Source organism: Pimephales promelas, chromosome 17 (genome assembly GCF_988280905.1).
Source record: "Pimephales promelas chromosome 17, fPimPro1.hap1.1, whole genome shotgun sequence".
NCBI classification, from domain to species: Eukaryota; Metazoa; Chordata; class Actinopteri; order Cypriniformes; family Leuciscidae; genus Pimephales; species Pimephales promelas.
The window spans coordinates 31,567,798-31,589,275 of NC_142785.1; the positions used below are offsets into that span (position 1 = coordinate 31,567,798).

At 35.8% G+C, this 21,478-nt stretch overlaps 2 protein-coding genes across 3 annotated transcripts in view; one reads left to right on the forward strand and one right to left on the reverse strand.

Moving 5' to 3' along the window:
- insyn2a (inhibitory synaptic factor 2A) overlaps nucleotides 1–9,302 on the forward strand; it is a 60,910-nt gene extending 51,608 nt beyond the window's left edge. Inside the window, exon 4 of the mRNA XM_039651472.2 lies at nucleotides 5,962–9,302. Within this exon, the coding sequence (XP_039507406.2) occupies nucleotides 5,962–6,145 (184 nt within the window). The 3' untranslated portion in view covers nucleotides 6,146–9,302. The remainder of the gene's footprint in view (nucleotides 1–5,961) is intronic.
- The window catches only part of dock1 (dedicator of cytokinesis 1), a 269,281-nt gene that overhangs the window by 159,277 nt on the left and 88,526 nt on the right, over nucleotides 1–21,478 (reverse strand). For both annotated transcript variants that reach the window (XM_089122368.1, XM_039651460.2), the window contains exons 26-27: nucleotides 18,658–18,785; nucleotides 15,763–15,858 (exon numbers count right to left, since the gene is read on the reverse strand). In XM_089122368.1, the coding sequence (XP_088978494.1) occupies nucleotides 15,763–15,858; nucleotides 18,658–18,785 (224 nt within the window). The remainder of the gene's footprint in view (nucleotides 1–15,762; nucleotides 15,859–18,657; nucleotides 18,786–21,478) is intronic.

A 21,478-nucleotide genomic window follows, 5' to 3' on the forward strand; every position in this document is an offset into this window, starting at 1 on the left:
GACAGTCGCTGCATAAGCTTCCTCTGGATTCCAATAGGACTGCATGGATACTTTATTTTTAATGACGTTCAGCTGATGACGTAAAACATTGTCCGTCTGTTCGCTTCATTTCACTGAGGATTGTTTTGTAAACAAAACTGGATTTGCAGACCGATTAAGAGTAAAGAACGGTGCTGTGTCGTCTATATTGGATCTGACAGGAATTGTGCAACACACGGACTCTGGGTCGAACATGTATGAGATCATCTTTACACTGTATGATGCCCTAAATTATGTGAATAAAAGCCTAAATTAAATGCGGTTCATCAAGAAAGCTCTCATTAAGAAAAGGAAAGAAAAAGAAAGAAAGCTCTCATTAAAAATATATTATTTATCTTCCAAATTAATGATAATTTTTGGGCGAACTATACCTTTAAACAAGACTGGTCTTTAGAATTTTTTGACAACCAAAAACTTGAAAGTCGGTCAGAACAGATACGACAAGTCAAGATTGACACCAAATATTTTCGGACTTCCTTACCTCTCAGACCCCATTTACACCTGGTATTAAAATGCGATCTGTATCCAGATAAGTTATCTGGATAATAAAAAAACGCATGTTAATGCAAGGTGTAAATGTGTTGTGATTGGATCTGCCTGACCACATCTGGAGGTAGTCTGGCTCGCATTGTGTTCGGATCTTTACTAGGTGTAAACGTAATCTGGTTGTTGAAACCACATATGTATATTTTACTCCTCCCAAAAATGCTAAAAAATAAACGATTGAGAGCATATTATAGGCTATATGTCATGTTATAGTCAGATATGACGACGCTACTGCGACACTCATCACCGCAGATGAGCAGCTGAGCGTCTATTCATCGAGCCAACGTGCAAACATCGCAAATAAAAGTGAAAGTAAGTCACAGACGCTTAACACACAATCATCTTCAAGTAAAGAAACGAAATGATCTTACCAGGGCCGTTGCCACTCTCTCTTATTGATGTCTTTGATTTGAAAATTAGCTGATGATCAATAAACCGCAGCTCATATCTGTTGCTTTTGGTGGCGTGCAATCCATTAAATCTGCATATAACGCGGAAGTTGAAGATCGGATTTATAACCGTTTTGCAAAAACACATTTATGTGGGCAGGTGTAAATGGAATCGGTACTTATTATCTGGATAACTTATCTGGATACAGATCGCATTTTAATACCAGGTGTAAACGGGGTCTTAGAGACAAAAAGCATTTGTTTTCACTCAGCGTCTGATGAACATCTGGCCACCGTGAGCCCTTACTGTAACCGCCACACTGATGCGTTTCCTGTGTAAATGTTGCCATGAGAATGGGATGAGAGCGCCTCTACGTTAATGAACTTAAACAGGAGGAGCAGAGAGAGATCAAACCACTCCTCATCCTGAGGGATGAAGGGAAGGAAAGCCTACGCCACATAAAAGAACACAGCGTTAAGCTACGTGCAGGGGCAATGAGTAGGGATATACAGCCTTATCAACGGCTTTCAGCTTCTAATTAGCAGCTTAGAAACAATGAAAAGCGTCGGTCGTGACAACAGTCGTGGGTGGAGAGCAGGAGACAAGGCGAACGATCAATGAAAAATACCACGCAACGTCAGAGAGAGAGAGAGAGAGAGGAATCTAGGCCCGTCAGACGAAAACAAGAACGGATCTGCGTTCTCGTTGGCTCGTGTTGCGGTTACGACGTACTCGACTCTCTAATGCAAATGAAATATTGACGATCTTTAGACAGCCACTTCACTGCATTGCTCTCTAATGATGCTCTAGTAGTTTATTCTGTGGAGAACCGTATTGATCCAGAGGGAAATATTAAACATTGATTTGTGAGTCGAAAGCTAGGTACCGTCATGGAGTCCACACTTCAAGTCAAAGAACACAATTAATATTCCCACTAAACAGCAGCAAATGTGGTTAATTCTTTAGCAAACTAGAATGATTTCGTCTTTAAGAAAAATAGATCAATCGCAGAGAACTCAGGGCTCAACTATAAAGATCAGTGTGGATGGAACCGTCAAATGATCCATTAAACCAGAGCTGTTAGCATGCAAGTAGAAATATGGATCACAAAAAACTTTTATCACCTAAACGATTATTAGGAACACCATACTAATACTGTGTTTGACCCCCTTTCATCTTCAGAACTGCCTTAATTCTACGTGGTCTATTCTATTCTTTAGAAATGTTGGCCCATATTGATAGGATAGCATCTTGCAGTTGATGGAGATTTGTGGGATGCACATCCAGGGCACGAAGCTCCCGTTCCACCACATCCCAAAGATGCTCTATTGGGTTGAGATCTGGTGACTGTGGGGGCCATTTTAGTACAGTCAACTCATTGACATGTTCAAGAAACCAGTTTGAAATGATTCCAGCTTTGTGACATGGTGCATTATCCTGTTGGAAGTAGCCATCAGAGGATGGGGACATGGTGGCCATAAAGGGATGGTCATGGTCAGAAACAATGCTCAGGTAGGCCGTGGCATTTAAACGATGCCCAATTGGCACTAAGGGGCCTAAAGTGTGCCAAGAAAACATCCCCCACACCATTACACCACCACCACCAGCCTGCACAGTGGGAACAAGGCATGATGGATCCATGTTCTCATTCTGTTTACGCCAAATTCTCTGAATTACCATCTGAATGTCTCAACAGAAATCGAGACTCATCAGACCAGGCAACATTTTTACAGTCTTCAACTGTCCAATTTTGGTGAGCTCTTGCAAATTGTCGCCTCTTTTTCCTATTTGTAGTGGAGATGAGTGGTACCCGGTGGGGTCTTCTGCTGTTGCAGCCCATCCGCCTCAAGGTTGTGTGTGTTGTGGCTTCACAAATGCTTTGCTGAATACCTCGGTTGTAACGAGTGGTTATTTCAGTCAAAGTCGCTCTTCTATCAGCTTGAATCAGTCGGCCCATTCTCCTCTGACCTCGAGCATCAACAAGGCATTTTGGCCCACAGGACTGCCACATACTGGATGTTTTCCCCTTTTCACTCCATTCTTTGTAAACCCTAGAAATGGTTGTGCGTGAAAATCCCAGTAACTGAGCAGATTGGGAAATACTCACAATCCCAACAACCGTGCCACGCTCAAAATTGCTTAAATCCCCTTTCTTTCCCATTCTGACATTCAGTTTGGAGTTCAGGAGATTGTCTTGACCAGGACCACACCCCTAAATGCATTGAAGCAACTGCCATGTGATTGGTTGATTAGATAATTGCATTAATGAGAAATTGAACAGGGGTTCCTACTAATCCTTTAGGTGAATGTAGACACATAAACACAACAAACTGTGATTTAAAAAAAATGTTCTTTTTTATTATTATACTTTTTAGATTCTTTTTGCATGTATAAAATCCACAAAAACGCATATTATTCAAAATTTAGGAAACTTTTTTTGAAAGAGGTCTCATTTATATACAAAAATGCACATATGTAAATACTTATTATAATTATAAAAATAAACATTCATACCGAGTGCAATGGAAATGTTTAAAATGTAAAAATCAGCATCCGATTTTAGCATAAAAAGCATCTCTCCAGCAATATGAATGATCCACCAAATGATCACCGACTGCGAGCTCTCAGAGAAACTCTAAGCATCTTGTTCAAAGAGCTTCTTGAGACTTATTGAGGTAATGAGTGATTTTGTACATGTCTCTCCGTTATTGAACATGGTCATATTGATAAGGGCATAATTACCAGGTTGTGCCGTGATTAATTTGCTAATTGCTGCATTGTGCTGTGCCTGAAATCAAAGGCCAGGCACACAACGAACAAACATGCTGAGTCCTCAATAACACACACACCTTACATAACCTTTCACTTTCAGGCCAAACACTCGCTGTTAAAACAGATTCAAGCATTGCTTTAAATATAGACCGGCTAACAATATGCAATTCAGTGCATTTCTTTTATTGAATTTGAAATGAACATGCCTCTGAAAGATGCTTTGTGCAATCTAGTGCATGAAATCAACAGGAAAGCAATGCATTTCTCTGTCAAAGTGATTCAAAGACGGAATTCATTTCAGATGTTGAATGGCAGCTCTCTGGTTTCCGTCTGCAAAATAAACGCCATCAATGCTGATGCGTCACATTCGAAAGTGGATTTTGAACAGGGGGTTTGGGACATAGAGAGTGTTAAATGTCTCTTCCTATCTGTTAATCTGAACGCTCTGTCAGCGTGACAGGAACACCAGTCTTTTTCACTTCATTACCACAGAGAAACAGATTGCTTTCCCGTGTCTCAGGAACTATCGATAAACTGAAACATTACGACAGGATGTTTTTTCTTTAAAAAATGGGAGAGAAAAAGCTTTAAATAAAGTAAATAAATATTATATTCACAGAAATGTACCATTAACCTACGTTTACATATGAAGATTGGATCATCTAGCAAAATATATATATTTTTTTTTTTTTACATTTTAGCACTTTATCATGTACTGTGCATCTTGTTAAACCAAGATTGTATTTACAGTCTCTCGTACCAATTTATTAAATCAAATCTATTATATTTAAATCAATCTTTAAGCCAAAAGGTCTCTTGCATCAGAATGAGTTTACATTAAGCAGCGTTTAAAGGAATGACACACTGTAAAAAATATTTTCAAGATTTGTTATCACAACATATTTTCCTTTGTCAAATCAACTTTATAATAATTTATTTAGTTGAGATAACTTATTATTTTGAGTTTCTGATGATTAAATGAATCTCCTTCATTGTATTAACTCACTTTTTCCAGTTCAATCAACTTAAAGTTTTAAGGCAACCCAGGTTACTTACTTTTTTAAGTTAAACCATCAATATTTTTTTACAGTGCATAAACTTTCAGCTTTACTAAAAAAATAAATGCTGAAACAAATTAATAATACATTTAAATTCTGATTAATCATTTATTCGAAATGTATCTTGTCATTTTTCATACTCACTTGACTGTTTAAAAGAAGCGTTAGCTCAATTGTCAGTTCCAAAATCTAAAAATCGACCAACAATGAATAATGCACAGCAAAATTATTAGTAAATAAGTGGAGTAAATATGGTAAAACAAATACGTCTTTTTGATTATACATCCCTTCATTGCTATTAAATAAATTAAATGTTGTATCAGCAATTTCAGGCCCAAAAAAAATTCACACTCATCTAATCTTTCCCTGTCGGTGATTGGTTAGAAGACTTTTTATTATTTATTTAGTTTTTTTTTTTTTGACAGCCTGTTTAAGGGGCGAGCAGTTAGCGGACCGCTAGGAAAGATTAGATGAATGTGATCATTTATGTTTGGGCCTGAAATTGCTGATATAAGTGCAGCGTTACATCAACCATCAGTCAAAATCAGCTCTCAAGTCGCCTTATCAAATTTATTTTCTTCAGAAAACCTACAAGGACTTTGAAAATGGCTTATCCAATCACATTTCCGAACTCGAAATATAAAGATGTGATCAAATCCAGCATACAGATCTGTAAGTGCACAGACACTCTCTCCTTCAAGAGACAGACGTCTGTTCAGTCTGCTAAAGTGATATAATCCCTCGCTCCACCATCCCTCTCTCTCTCTCACACACACACACACTCTTTTATTCTCACTTACACCACATCTCTGCGCTCTAATCGTGGAGTTTAATGTGACTCATCATCCCAGGAATCAGATGTGTAGTGGACGCTGGATTATCTCCGGCACATAAAACGGACGATCCAGAGGATAAATCCCACAATGCAACACCCGCAGAGACCGAATGAGTGTGTAAGCACCCAGATACTCACACTTCTTTACACTGCCAGGGACATCATCTCTATAAACTATTTCCTACAGGGACTATCGGTTATACTTATTGGTACTTATCAGACTCTCTAAAGATCTGACGCTCTTACTGTGGTACGCTTGTGCTGAATCTGCATTTATGTTGTGCTGCACACTCAGTGAGGGTCTGTTTCTCTGTGTTGCAGTGTGGAGCTGGACTTTAAACTGCAGGAAGATAAGCTACAGCCTCTGATGAAGAGATTGTGTCCCGCGGAGGAGTCCCTGTTCCCCCCTCTGCCCTATCCTCAGGAGACCATCGGCTCCACGCCCAAACGCAAGTCCAAAGCGGAGGCCAAGAAACACGCGCGCTGGAAACTCTGGTTTCTGTGACCGCAGGATTACATACGCCGCTTTATTATGCTTTTGATCATATTTTCAAGAAGGGATCAGGACAGAATGCAACGCTCCACGTGCATCTGTTCACTTGCTTAGTTATGCCCGATTTTGATCAGGATGAAATGGGAAAATCCTATCATTTTTTTTGTTTTTTCCTCTGTACTTTATGGATGCGAGTACTGATTTGGAAATATCGCAGCTTACACTGAAAAAAAAATTAAATCTATGTATATTTAACAGAGAGAAAAAAAATGGAATTTGCTTCCGGAAAAAAAAAAAAGGAATAATGAGACTATTTCCCTCAAGCAGAGTGTGAAATTATTTTAAAAGAGCGAGAGACATAACTGGATCAATAACAAATCTTGCTTTACAACTATTGTTTCTTTTTTGATCCTCATCCTGCTAAAGGTTGGTATTTAAAACAGAAAAACAGGACAAGCTTTTCATTCCGGTCTTCTCTTCCTCATGGAAATCGACGCAATCTCAGCATTAAATCGAAGCACAACTCTTCAGATGCACTAGATGATGATTCTCACAGAGGACTTCATGGATTTAAAACTCACCAGAGGATGTCATTATTTGCAGATCAAACCGGCGAATTCATGAGATTTATATGGAAATAATCTTCCAAGCCTCTGTGAATTCATATAAACTTTCATATACTATTATTACCAGGAAGAAAAAAAAAAGGAAAAAAGTACGACTTATTTTTCTAGATTCTTAATAATCACACATTTCAAGATTTTCTAGAAACACTATATATAAGCTTCTCTCACTTATTGGATTATTGAAACTATAGGAAGCGTTTTCAGATTGTGTCTGTTAATTTTAAATTGTTTCAATTCAAATAGTGTTCTTCTAATACAACTACGGACATAACCATGGAAACAACGGTAAATGTTTACCTTTCTGTGACAGGAAGTCATGTGATACACAGTCACCACACTAGATTGATGAACTGATCTGCATATGGAAAAAAAGACGATTTAACAATACAGGATCGAAATGTCATAGATTGACCTCGGTGCAATATATATATATATATATATATATATATATATATTAATACAAAGCCGGACAGTTTGTAGTGTTGCAGGAAAGTATATTAAAATTGATATTTTAACAGTTTTAAATTAATTTATGTATTTTTACTTAAAACTTTAGATAGAATCCCTAGAGTGTGACATCACGTCCTGTCTAGTGTGACCGCACATGACATCTGCACTCAATCAAACAATGTTCCTATGGAAAATAAAAATAATGAAGAACACCAGAGCAAATAAGGTATAGTTGAGCATATGTGTGTGTGCCGCGGGTCCTACGAGAGCTAACTGAAAGTTTGAAAGCATTACAATGTTCAGAAAGGAAATTCAGTCACAGGTGGACAAAAACAAGTCCAGATGATATTTCAAAAGAAAGAAAGAAATGATATATTGCCTAAAAAATTAAGTGAAATGAAAGCAACATTTTTTTGCGCATTGTGGCTTTGTTTTTTTATTACAATATAAACACATTTTCCCCAGAATTCGCATTATCTTTCTCAATGTATGGAAGATCTAATGTATATGCATATATATATATATATATATATACATATATATATATATCTCCCTCACATTTCAGCAAACTTTTTATAATATCTTCCTATATCTCACGACCAATTCGTACAAATTCGTACGAGTGATTCAAAAGTGGCTAATTCGTACTAAGTCATACGAACCAACCCACGTGACGGTTATGTTTAGGGGTGGGGTCAGGGGTAGGTCATTCGTACGAATTCATACGAATTGGCTAATTCGTAAAATATGTACGATTTAACAAAATCATACTAATTCGTACGAGTGAGGTCGTACGAATTGTTATGAATTAACCACCTCGTAAAATTCCTACGAATTCCCGTGAGATCGGGTTGTATCTTCTCAAGGGACAATTCAATAGAAATGAAACTTGGATATATTTTAGAGTAGTCAATGTGCAGCTTGTATAGCAGTATATGTTTACTGTCCTCTGAAAATAACTCAACATACAGTCATTATTGTCAAAATAGCTGGCAACAAAAGTGATAATACCTGTACGTTGTTTAGCCACATGTCCCGACTCCTATTCATCATGTTCATGTTTTTGTCTGCTTGACAGGACATACAAATGTGTGTATCTTGTATCAGAGCAGTTAAAATGTGTGCTTTGAGTACAATTCTCTCATACTGACCTATGGATGTTCAACATGGCCCCTAATGGCACATAACTCTAAGGATTTGAGAATTAGAATGGTTGCTCTCCACAAAAATGGCCTATATGAAGACTGATAACACCCTGAAACTGAGTTACAGTATAGGCCAGGGTCATGCAGACGTTTTCCAATACTGGCTCCACTCGTAAGGCCTTGCAAGGGTCAATCAAAGAGGTTGAGTCCTCGTGCTGTGCATCGGGTGCAGAAGCTGGCTTCAAAAAACAGACGCATGATTGTGCCAGCATTGCTTTAGAAGTTCAGATGCGGAAGGTCAGCTTGTCAAGTCAAGTATATTTTTATATAGAGCTTTTCACAATATAGATTGCATCACAGCAGCTTCACAGTATCAATCCAAACATATTAACAATGTTTGTTTCTTAGTGGAAAAACATCCACGTTTAGTAGAGTTGATCAAGGGTATTACTGATTGGTTAATTAATTTGAATATCCCCAACTGAGCAAGTTGCACAAAGTTACTTGATACTTGCGTTTCAGATAGTTAATTCCCCGTGAGTCTAACATCTCCGTGATCTCTTCACAAAAATGGCCTATAAGAAGACTGATAAGTCTTGTGCAGATCTGCTGAATTACATGTGCAGGAGGATTAAGGCAGGCCGAGATGACACACAAAATATTGACACTTTTTACTCACTTTTGTTGCCTGACAATAATGACTGCATGTTGAGTCATTTTCAGTGGACAGTGAATATATACTGCTATACAAGCTGCACATTGACTACTCTAAAATATATCCAAGTTTCATTTCTGTTGTATTGTCCCTTGAGAAGATATACTACAATGTTTGCAGAAATGTGAGGGGGGTACTCACTTTTGTGAGATACTATATATGTATACACACAGTATATGAAGAGTTCAGATGCAAAAGCCTCTAAATGCCATTTGAAATTTTCTTCTTTAATGATGATTTTTATCAAACTTGTATATTTAAGTTCAGTAATTTCACTTAAATAACAATTAATTATCATTGCCATTTAAGTGAAATTACTGAACTTAAATATACAAGTTTGATAAAAATCATCATTAAAGAAGAAAATTTCAAATGGCGCTTAGAGGCTTTTGCATAAATACAGCTTTTGGGCAGAAAACTTGTATCTCTCTATATTTTTTCTATTTAGATTTTTCTTTCATAAATCATTACTATTGGTCACTCTTTACATCTGTCTGTAGGTTTTGCAAATATTTAACCATTGAAAAGTATTAAAAAGAGCTTGCGACTCATATTCTCCATTGGATCCTCAAACCTCATAAATCCGCTCACCTCTATAGGGAATGAGATGCCACGTACATTTGAGAACGTCTCTGCTTGTTTGCAATGCGATGGTAAATAAAGAACTGGTTCTTTATTTATAAGCACGGCATTTTTACTCAAACGCTTTATACATTAAATATATTTTATGTATTTGAGGAGCAGAGAATAGTGTCTTAGTCTATTTGTTATCATTGAATCATAGCCAGTATGGTCTTAAAATAGCCTGGGCGTACCGGCGTAGCACTTAATTTTTCAATAACATGAGATTTTAGCCAAATGACAGAAAACACTGAGCGTCCACATAGGCAGCTACAGCAAACGTAATAACCTGTAAGTTGATGAAAGCGTAATACGATGCACTTACTGCCTCCGATGAGGTCATTTTAATGACGGACAAACGAGAATGTCCGTAACGCTGGTCAAAAAGCTCATGGTTTTGGTAAAATGTTAATAATCTAAGTGTCTGACCACATATAAAGCCATATTACAAAGTGTTTTTATTGGCGAAACAGTGTTTAATTAATTAAAACAGTGTTTTTCCATTTCCTGATAAGTAGTGATATTAGAGATGCAAGTTTCTGCCCGACAGTGCCGAGATATAAATATATACATATAATAAAACATGCATTCCAAAAAATGTTGCATTCATTTACAGCAATGGGTGAAAATATGCTTAATTGTAAAATTAAAGTCAATACAACCACTTTTTTATCTATTTGAATGTCTTTTGCCTTGAGATTCACTCATATGGCCAAAAACAGAGAGAGATGAAGAAACATGAAAATGAGTATAAAAGGGAGTACAGAAAGAATCAAGTCTACAGGGAGAAGATGCCTTGTTCTTTCCTGACAACATACAAGTCACATACACACTGCAAAGTGACTAACTCATTCATCGAGTCGAGACGTACCGCCGTCTGCGTGATTTGCTACCACTGGACCTGCAAAAGTGAAACACACATCTCAAACGCATTAACTTCTTCAGTCTGGTTCTCTACACACTCTGTGGATTTAATGAACGTTCAGTGAAATGCAATGCAACCGTTATTCCCACATATATCAGAACTCTGCACAGAAACAGGTTAAAGAGGAAAATCAAACGCCCATTTTTATCGCAACATACGTTTAAGTGATGAAAATATCTAGCAAACAATACTGATTTCAGCCCACAGAATGAAATCACAAGAGCAAAGCATTCTGGGAGGCCAAAAGCAGAGTCCCATCCAGAGATATGTGCCAAAGTCTTTTAAAAAAGGGCAAAAGAAACCACTTCACGGAAAGGAAAAAAAACTATTTCCACTGAATTGACTCTCTCCCGCTGGTGTGTGTGTTGGCAACTTCAGAAACACAAGACGAGCCGTCCCCTCGTCCCACAACAGTTGTGATTCTCAATAGCTCTACTGTAGCCTAAAGAGACGATTAGATGTTTTTTCTGTTCCTTAAAAAGTGCAATTGATTTATTATGTGCAATATTGTGTATTTTATACAGTTTTTAAAACTATTTACTATACAAAATAAAACATGAAAAATACAAAGAGTGGCTCTATTATCTGAGTACTGGGAAATCTGTCTGTTTCGTGCACTTCATAGTACCTTTTGTCCAAAGGAATATATAGGAATACATGAATAAAATTACATAAATACACTGTTATTTTCAAAAAAATGATTTAGAAAAATGGTTATGAAAACACTGACTTTAGGTGGTTCTCACGTCAGGGTTTTCTAGATTAGATTTTCACTGGAAATTTGGCAATTTTGACTTTTGGGCCACGACTCTCGTGCTGCAGATGTTAATTGTTGGGATGTGTAATTACTGAATGTGAGAAAAGCAGCTTTGGATTTTAAGGAAGGATGTCGCCCACCCAGATTAGACGAGATAAGAATAAATTCACTGCAGTGATCTAGCGAGGAGGGGAAAAAATAAATGCATAAATGCATAAATAAATAAATAAATAAATAAATAAATAAATAAATAAATAAATAAATAAATAAATAAATAAATAAATAAATAAATAAATAAATAAATAAATAAATAAAAATCAAGCATGCGAACTACGATTCACTCCAGATGGCGAAAGTAAGTTCATAGGATTGATTCAGTGGAATTACTTTTACTGTGCGTCTGTACAGAAATATTGAGAGCAAAACTACCGAGCTATAACATAAAGAACCACCAAACACATGTAAATGCAGATGAGACGCTTTGCCAAGCCATCTGTTTATTTATTTATTTATTTGTCAAAGTATTTCTCGCTTTCTTACTTTCATTCCACGAAGCAAAGCAAAAGACACTGTGTAAGTTATTCAAATTCTCCAGGTCACAATGGAGGAGTTTGTGTGCATTTGTGTTTATTAAGCAGGGAATTCCCATGCAGGCTTGCAGCGGCAACCGTTCGGTATCTCCCTTGCGAGAGAGTTTGGAAAACTCATCTGAAATAAACTTAAAGGGAGACTGTCAGCAAAAACCTTCAGATAGAAAGAAATCAATCCGAAGAGCCTCTCGATCATCGCAAATGTATATTTAATGCACTGAGAATGTGGTGAGAATGTAAATCTAAGAGGATTTTGCTGCACTGATGCTGCAGACTTAACCTGCTGCCAGTCCTCAAATTACAGTCAAACAGAGCAGCCAATCAAAAGCCTTGCTCCTCCTACTGCAGAGGAATGGGATGGGCTGAATATACTCCGATTACACGCAAGCACAGATCCTGACACAGACAAGACTGCATATTAGAGAGAAAACCCTACTGAAAGGCATTGATGAGGCTTATGAGGCTCTTGAATGCAACAAAGACAGAGAAAATACTAAAATACTAACATCAGATCATAAAATATGAGCCGAAATAGAGTCTGATCATGCAAAACTCACTTTGAAGCAGTTGTTTGAGTGGTTTTTTTGGGTGTTCTAGAAACAGGGCATTGCTTTGGTTGCATTAGTGTATATTAGGTCGTTGGATACTTGCCCAGGTCAAAATAGCTCCATTAAATTTCTAAAATATTCTGTAATTGGGATCCTGTGAATACAAGCACTCTCCAATATTACCTCTCCAACAAACCACACAATGACATATTCATGGTTGATGATCAAGAACGATCTTCAGACTTTCTGAAGTTTAAGAAGATTTTCTACTGGACTTTTTCCGTACTGTAAGTGCACATCAGCATGCAGGACGCGTGTGGCCGTGCTGATCAGACTCATTTGAATTCTAGACTCACATGCAGCAAAACCACAGAGAAAAGTTAATGCATAAATCTGAATCTAAGCAACAGAGCCCTGACGAGCAAGGTCACAGTGGTGGAGCAGCTACACACACACTCAATCTACACACAATCCAGAAAACTGCAACACATGCATTCTTAAACATGCTCAGTCTATACATAACAGCATACAAGCACACATATTCAATCAAATCTGTAATTCTGAGACCTCCAGATACTGAAATTCAGCATTAAACAATGACATTTTTAGGTTTCAAATCAAGGGGTTGGCATTTCACTGTTTTTGAGCCTTTGGCGATGCTCTGAAATGGCTTAAAAATGGTTCAACCAACATTTAACCCTCTGATGGTTTTCGTTTAGGAGTCACGTACTGAGCCTTCCCGGTCAGAAGCGACCGGACACCTAAAAATGAAACTTCCTCCATCCCAGTAAAAACCAATGCAATTTATTTTTGTTCTATAATATTTATTCTTTGTAATTTAGTATTTTGAGACAATTTGATTGAACTTATTAATATTTATGTAATATTTATTGTCTATTTTTGCCATAGAAAAAAAAAAAAAAAATATATATATATATATATATATATATATATATATATATATATATATATATATACGTATATATATATATATATAATTGTTTTTTTTAAATATATTAATGCAGTATTTTAGTTTAATATAGAGTCTAGGCCTTCAGAAAAAAAATATTTATATATATTTATATATATATATATATATATATATATATATATATATATATATTATTATTATTTTTATTTTTTTTTTGAAATAGTGATAAAAAAAGTGTTTCCCATTCATTTCTTATGGGGGTCATTTTTGCCCGAAGACTAAAATTGTGACTTTTTTTACGCCCACTTTGCATGCTCGGATCATGAACTCATTTTTTTGTGTGTGTGTGTGTTTACATCCCTAATGCAAGAAATGTCACCAAGTTTCGTAACATTCCAATGAAGCTGTGATTGTTAAAAATTCAAAACATATTTTTTGTGATCTGAATTTATTGGTGTGCATGTGTATAAAAGTGTGTATAAAAGTGTGTTTATATGTGTGTGTGTGAATTTTTTGCACTCTTGATGTTGTAGAGTCTCACCCCTTTACTGAGGTGTACTGTCTTTTAGAATCGTGGCTGATTTGTAAGTATTTTTGTAAATTTCCCATTCATTTCCTATGGGTCGGTCATTTTTGACCGAAGACCACGAGTGTGACTATTGTTTTTACGACCACTTAGCATGCTCGCATTATGACCTCAAATTTTTTTGTATTCACATACCAAATGCCAGAAAAATCACCAAGTATCATAACCTTCCGATGAAGCTGTACTTTTTTTAAATTCAAAACAGAAAATTATTCGGTCAGAAGTGACCAAGGACCATCAGAGGGTTAAACCATTGATAGCCAAAGATAGTGTACTTTTGAAAGGCTAGGCATTTGACTATGCATACACTAGCGTACACGTAAAAAAAGTACACTTTGGGCAAAAAGCGTAAGCCAATGCTCTCAAACTCACCATTTCCCTGTAAAAAACTTACTGCAATTGTCAGCAAAGAGTATTTGTACCCTGAGAGCAAAGAACGGCCATATGACGTGACCATTAGGATTTGAGTGTCTGAAGTTTAGAGACCTTGCAGGGTAGAAAGAGTGCGTTTCATGCACATGGCTGTAAACACACATGACGCACTGCTGCCAATCAGATCCAGCAATCTAATAATTTTTTTAATGGAATATTGTAGTATTTATTATAAATGATTTATCCATCATCATTATTCATTCAGAGTAACCCCCCCTCCCTCTTGCAGAGACCTCTCTTCTCTCTTCAGCAGTTTGCAAATGTTTATTGCTTTCATATTTTTGCATTTTGGCTCATGCTTTTAAACAAAGCAACTTACATTGTACCTGGGGATCGAACCAATGAGCTTGGCTAGCCTCAGGCTCTACTGTATACACACACATGGTCATATAAGAAAACACCACAAATTAGCTATATAGAGCAGAATTTTAAAGTTGGTGCATCTCTACTTTCGCTATTTATCTTTTTTGAAACGTAAAAACTCCAGTCTCCATTAACTATAATTGCATAAGAAAAAATAATAATCTTTTGTGTTCTACATAATAAAGAAAGTTATATGGGTTTGGAATGAAAAGACGACGTGTAAAATATGAAAAAAAATATAATTTTTGTGTGCAATATTCCTTTAAACACATAAACGGGTGGATATGAGGGGGACGAATGGGGGTGTTTAGCATGCATATGGAGATCAGTCACTACCAAGAGCCTAACACCTGATCTCAGATCAGCTTAGGATGAAATAAAAAAAAAAAACAGCAGCAAATAAAGTCATGTGTGCTCCTGTTGGCAAACACACAGCAATCACAGGAGCTGTAAAACAGTGCCAAAAAGACGTCGCGCATTCACACCATCTGGACAAACAGCATGGTGAAATCAAATCAACACAAACACTGAGAAATGAGCAGATCAGCAGTGATCAAAAGGCAGAGGAATATTTACACACACACCGCCGTTCACACTGCACGCAAATGCACTGATTTAACCAATAGTGTGAGTTTAGGGGCGGGGCTAATGACCAATGGAGGTTGAGTGAGTGTTTGAGAAACCTGTTTGTAAACAGTTGTTAGCGGCACAGAAACTACACACATCATCTTAATGGGTGTTATTTTACATCCAAACCACAAATACAAAGGATTTGATTCAGATATGCCAAAAAAAATGCAATTTTGCTACCTGTCTGTGACCGCGTGTGTGTGTAGCCATTTGACGATTGCAGACAGCAGTCCGATTGGTGGTGGTATAACACACTGTTACTAACCACGGACACAGGAAAGCCAAACAACTAGAAGAGACAGACACTTACTATGAGAAAAGAGTCTCGTCCCATAGAGATCACGGTCCTGTTAACGGTCCTCAGAAGCTTCTCCATTATGATCTGTACGTGCCACTGCGTCGGACCCTAACACGACACACAGAGACAGAAATATACAACACATAAATGACATTCAACTCAAACAACTCTGGTGGGTGACATTCAGTAAATTACACTGAACTGACAAAAAAACTCAGCATTAAACAATCACATTTTTACGTATCAAATCAGGGGTTGGTATTTCTCTGTTTTTGAGCCTTCGGCGATGCTCTGAAATGATTCAACCAACATTTAACCCTCTGATGGCCTTCGTTTAGGAGTCACGTCCTGAGCCTTCTCGGTCAGAAGCGACCGGACAACTGAAAATGAAACTTCCTCCATCCCAGTAAAAACCAATGCAATTTATTTTAGTTCTATAATATTTATTCTTTTTAATTTAGTATTTTGAGACAATTTGATTGAATTTATTAATATTTGTGCAATATTTATGGTCAATTTTTGCCATAGAAAATATATATATATATATATAATTTAAAATATATTAATTCAGTATTTTAGTTTAATATAGAGTCTAGGCCTTCAGAAAAAAATATTTTTTTAAATTTTTTTAACAAAAATACACAAAAATACACACAAAAATATTAAGCAGAACTGTTTAACAATACTAATCAGAAATGTTCTTGAGCATCAAATCATCATATTAGAGTGATTTTTGAAGGATCATGTGACACTGAAGACTGGAGAGAGTAATGAAGCTGAAAATTCAGCTTTAATAATTATATTTTGAAATATAAAAGTCATTTTACATTGTGCAATATGATTTTGCAATGCTCCTGTTTTTACTGTATTGTTGATCAAATAAATGCAGCATATTATTGATGAATAAGAGACTTTTCAAAAACATCAAAACAAAAACAAAAATACTGCAAACTTTTGAACAGTAGTGTAGTTTAATTAGCTTTACAAAACCAATTAGGGATGGCAATAATTGTGTTGAACTGAGCTATTCGGTTTGTCTGCAGAGTCAGCGCTGCAGGGAGTGTGTGTGATCGCCGTCTAACCCTGCTGGTGCCGTGTTAGTCAAAGAAACATACTGAATTAGTCAGTTTAGTAAAGATATATCTTCACATTTCCCTGGTGTAAAATAAACTGCATCGTATCTCGTCCGTGTGTGTTTGTTAGTGAGGATCCTGATACACTCACAGCAGTTCGTCGATTATTAAACCAAGGATGCAGCGGATCTCCAACCAGCGATGAGAGAGCTCTGTGCTCGACTGTGACGTGTGTATTACGCAACACATGCTCAATTATCAAGTAAACACACACACTCGCACAATGGTTCAAAGGATGCTTCACCCACAGCACCAAAGTGGGAGAATCAGTGACGTGCGGATGTGTGTGTGTGTTTGTGTTAAGCAGTGTTATTTTAGTATCACTGAGGTTAGGGTATACATTTTTTTTCCATTTTTAGTTATTATACACCGTATGTATGTATGCATGTGTATATATATATATATATATATATATATATATATATATATGCATACATACATACGGTGTATAATAACTAAAAATTGAAAAAAAAAGTATATATACACACTCTAAAATATATATATACACACACACACACAAAATGCTGGGTTGTTTTGACCTAATTTTGGGTCAAATATGGACAAACCCAAACATGTGGTTAAAAATGTAATTTAAAAATGTAACCCAAGGGCTGGGTTTGTCCATATTTAACCTATGTATGTGTGTATGTGTGTATGTGTGTATGTGTGTATGTGTGTATGTGTGTATGTATGTATGTATGTATGTATGCATGCATGCATGCATGCATGCATAGATAGATAGATAGATAGATAGATAGATAGATAGATAGATAGATAGATAGATAGATAGATAGATAGATAGATAGATAGATAGATAGATAGATAGATAGATAGATAGATAGATAGATAGATAGATAGATAGATAGATAGATAGATAGATAGATAGATAGATAGATAGATAGATAGATAGATAGATAGATAGATAGATAGATAGATAGATAGATAAAGTTTAATATGAAGAGTTCAGATGCAAAAGCCTCTAAGTGCCATTTGAAATTTTCTTCTTTAATGATGATTTTTATCAAACTTGTATATTTAACTTCAGTAATTTCACTTAAATGACAATGATAATTACCTATTAATTGTTATTTAAGTGACATTACTGAACTTAAATATACAAATTTGATAAAAATCATCATTAAAGAAGAAAATTTCAAATGGCATTTAGAGGCTTTTGCATCTGAACTCTTCATATGCAGTTTACCGTGTAGTATTTCATCATACTCTTATTCAAAACCACCCAAATTACTAAATGCACCCAGTTAAAACATTTTATGCAAATGAGGCTCATCATAGAGTGCACTTATTCTAAAAGTGGCAGTGGAGGAGATCTCATCTAACAGAGACATTTGTGGAAGTTTCCTATTGATCATGGCGGCAGTAGCTGATCAAATGAAGGAGAAGAGCGTTTTAACCGGGCAGATATCCAGAAGTGCAGCGCAGTCGAGTGCTGAGCGAACAGGCCAATTAACAGTCGTAATTAGAGCCAGAAATTAATTAACTTTAATTAAATAAACTCATGTCTCTGACTGGGTCACACACAGGTTTGAGAAGTTAAAGGAGGACATGAGATAAACACACACAGATTAGCATAGCAATGTTGTTTCAAACCTGGTGCAAGCATACTTAACTTTTTAGACTTTCAAGTAATAATTATTTCTACTAACGATACACAGCCCTAGTTTTTAGGAGACTTTTGGATTTTACATTTTAGTGTGAACCACTCCTGAAGAAGAAACAGGGAACGTGTGTGTGTGTGTGTGTGTTTTCTCACCACGTCCTTCCTGTAAAGCACCTCAAGGATGTTGCTGAGAAGCTGACAGCAGGACTCCAGCTCTTCATGATTCTCCAGATGAAGTTTCAGCTGCTCCGTCATCAACGGCAACAGGATCTCTCTGCAGTCTACACACACACACACACACGCACACAAAGATGAAATAGTCCCTTCACAACCTGAAGTGACCATATAGGCAGACTTACTCAGCAAATCAATAAAATCAACAATCCACAAAAGAATAATCAATAAAATCAAGCAATAAATTAATAAAATCAACAAAAGAATACGTAAATAAAAACGTTTTTTAAAACCCAAAAAAATCAAGTTTTAAAATGTTAAAACATTAAATAGAAATGATTCTATGGCAACACGAAATGTTTAACATAACGAAATATACAAAATATTAAGGAATCTGTACTATTTGCGAGAGGGTTATTATTATACCTGAAAAAAACCTAAAACTAAACTGAAATGCAATAAATAATAAATAATTTTTTAAAAAAAACTCAAAAATGATACACAACAAAATTACTGAAACTTTTATTGAAATTAAAATGAAATTGGAAAACATGAACAAAATCTAATTTAAAATAGTAATGAAATTATTTAATAATAATTAATACGTATTAATAAATAATTAATAAAAAAGTACTTATTTAATGAAAAAAATTAATATATTTTGCTCGATGCAAAAACTACATTGATTTGTAGGTGACTAGACAAATGTAAGCAGATGAGTGGCACTGATCATAATGAAAATATAATAAATAAAATTATATATATATATATATATATATATAACAAATAAATAAGTGTATACTATGTACTGTCAAGTGGATCACTTGGGAACAGTGGGTTCAAAAAGGCCAAATATTTGCTAAATAAAAGGCTTTAACATAATATCTCTAATTCTTCATTAAAGCAAACACATCTCACACACTAACACACACTTCACTTTAAAGTACAGATACTGACATGTGCTGCACAACTACAGTGAAGAAATCAGTATAAATAAAATAAGGGGGCGTGGCACAGTATCTGTCCATCAACGTGGGAGGCGGGGCTTTGTGAGAGCGTGTGAGAGCCGAAACAATGCATTTTCTTTTGTCTTCAATGAGAAGTCATTACTGGAGCAAACACACACAGGATCTCCCACTGGCCTTCCTGAAAGCTCATTTGTCATGCTGTTCGGGACCGTTTAAAATCATACAAATAAATCCACACTATACTTTTACGAGTGCATGCACAATTCGCTTATGCTTTAAATAACTGGCCTGCCCGTGAACTTTGAGACATCACTTCACAAGCCAAAATTAAAATCAGGTTCACAGCAGAATAAATCACAGCGTCTGACATCAGCAGCGAGCTGTGCATTAAAAAAAATGTACATCTGCCAAATGAATAAATGTAAATATTTCAGAGAAAAAATAGTCTAGAAATCTAGAAGGCCAATTCACAGACATGTTGTGACCTGTCAGATGCACACTGAAAAGGAAAATAAAAAAAGTCAAAAGCAGTCTCAAAATTCATGGCTCCAAACTGATTCGATGTCTAAGCAATTTCCAAAGGTCAGGGAATTAGTTTTGTACAAGTCTGCTAAAATGAAAACGAGCAATAAAATGAGCAAAAATGAAAAGTGTTATGAAAGTAACGTTAAAATCATGAAGGCTTCCAAGAAACACTGCTGAATTTTAAGTTTGCCAGTTTTTGTGCGCTCAATTGTATTTTTCTGCTTTGTTTGCAGAGTTATGTTCATGAAATAATCAATTCATTTTGCATGGCTTGCTGGAATATTTGATTATGATCATGGCAAACAGAGCATTCAAATGCTTCCAACATGCTCTCTCTCTTTCTCTCTTCTGGCATTATAAAACAACTGAAACTTACTTCAATTGTTCACTAACTTGATTATGTTGAAAGTGACCGTGTAATAGGAGAATTTCAGAAAGCGGACTCATTTATTCAGTGTTGTCTGTACAGACATTTGCTGAGACAGCGGAGTCCTTATTTGAACTCATCATTGTGTCATGATGAATTTTACATTTACTTGTCTCTAAACATCATATAAAATAAAATAAATAATAAAAAAGTATATTAAAATTATTTAAATTTAAATTTTATTTATTTACTTATTTATTATTTATCATTTTTTCATTATTGTATTGTATTTTTATTTTTGATATTATTTATTGTATTATTGTAAACAATTATTTATTTATTCATTTATTTATTTAATCATCTTGTCAGTGTATAATTTGTGTGTTTGTTTGTACTTTAGTGTTTGAAATATTGTTTATATTTTACTCTGTATCATCTTGTTTTGTTTGCCATTATTGTAAGGACCCCCTCGAAAATAAGACGGTACATCTCAAGGGGCTATCCTTGAAATAAAGAAATAAAGAAATGAATGAATGAATGAATGAATGAATGAATGAATGAATGTCAATCAATCAATCGATCCAAAAGACAGTCACTGTGAAGCACAGATCAGTCTTCAGGTTTATTTCAGCTCAGGCTCGTCCAGGTCAGTGTTATATTGAGTGATGTATTGAGTGATATATTGCTTTCATGAGAGCAGAGTTTCCCTTGTTACCTTTATAAAGTGCAAAGAACAAGAATAGAAAACAGGACTGTTGTTTTCAAACTCCTGCTCAGTCAGACAGAAATAGTTAGTGATATAAAAAGTATGAAAAGTGTTTTTTGAAGGAGCGAAGGCCGACATCACATGACAGAAAACATTCATCTAGCGCATGTGTGTTCAGAGGGTCACCAAGAGACCACAGAGCCACGGCAATAACATATTAAATAAAAAGAATAA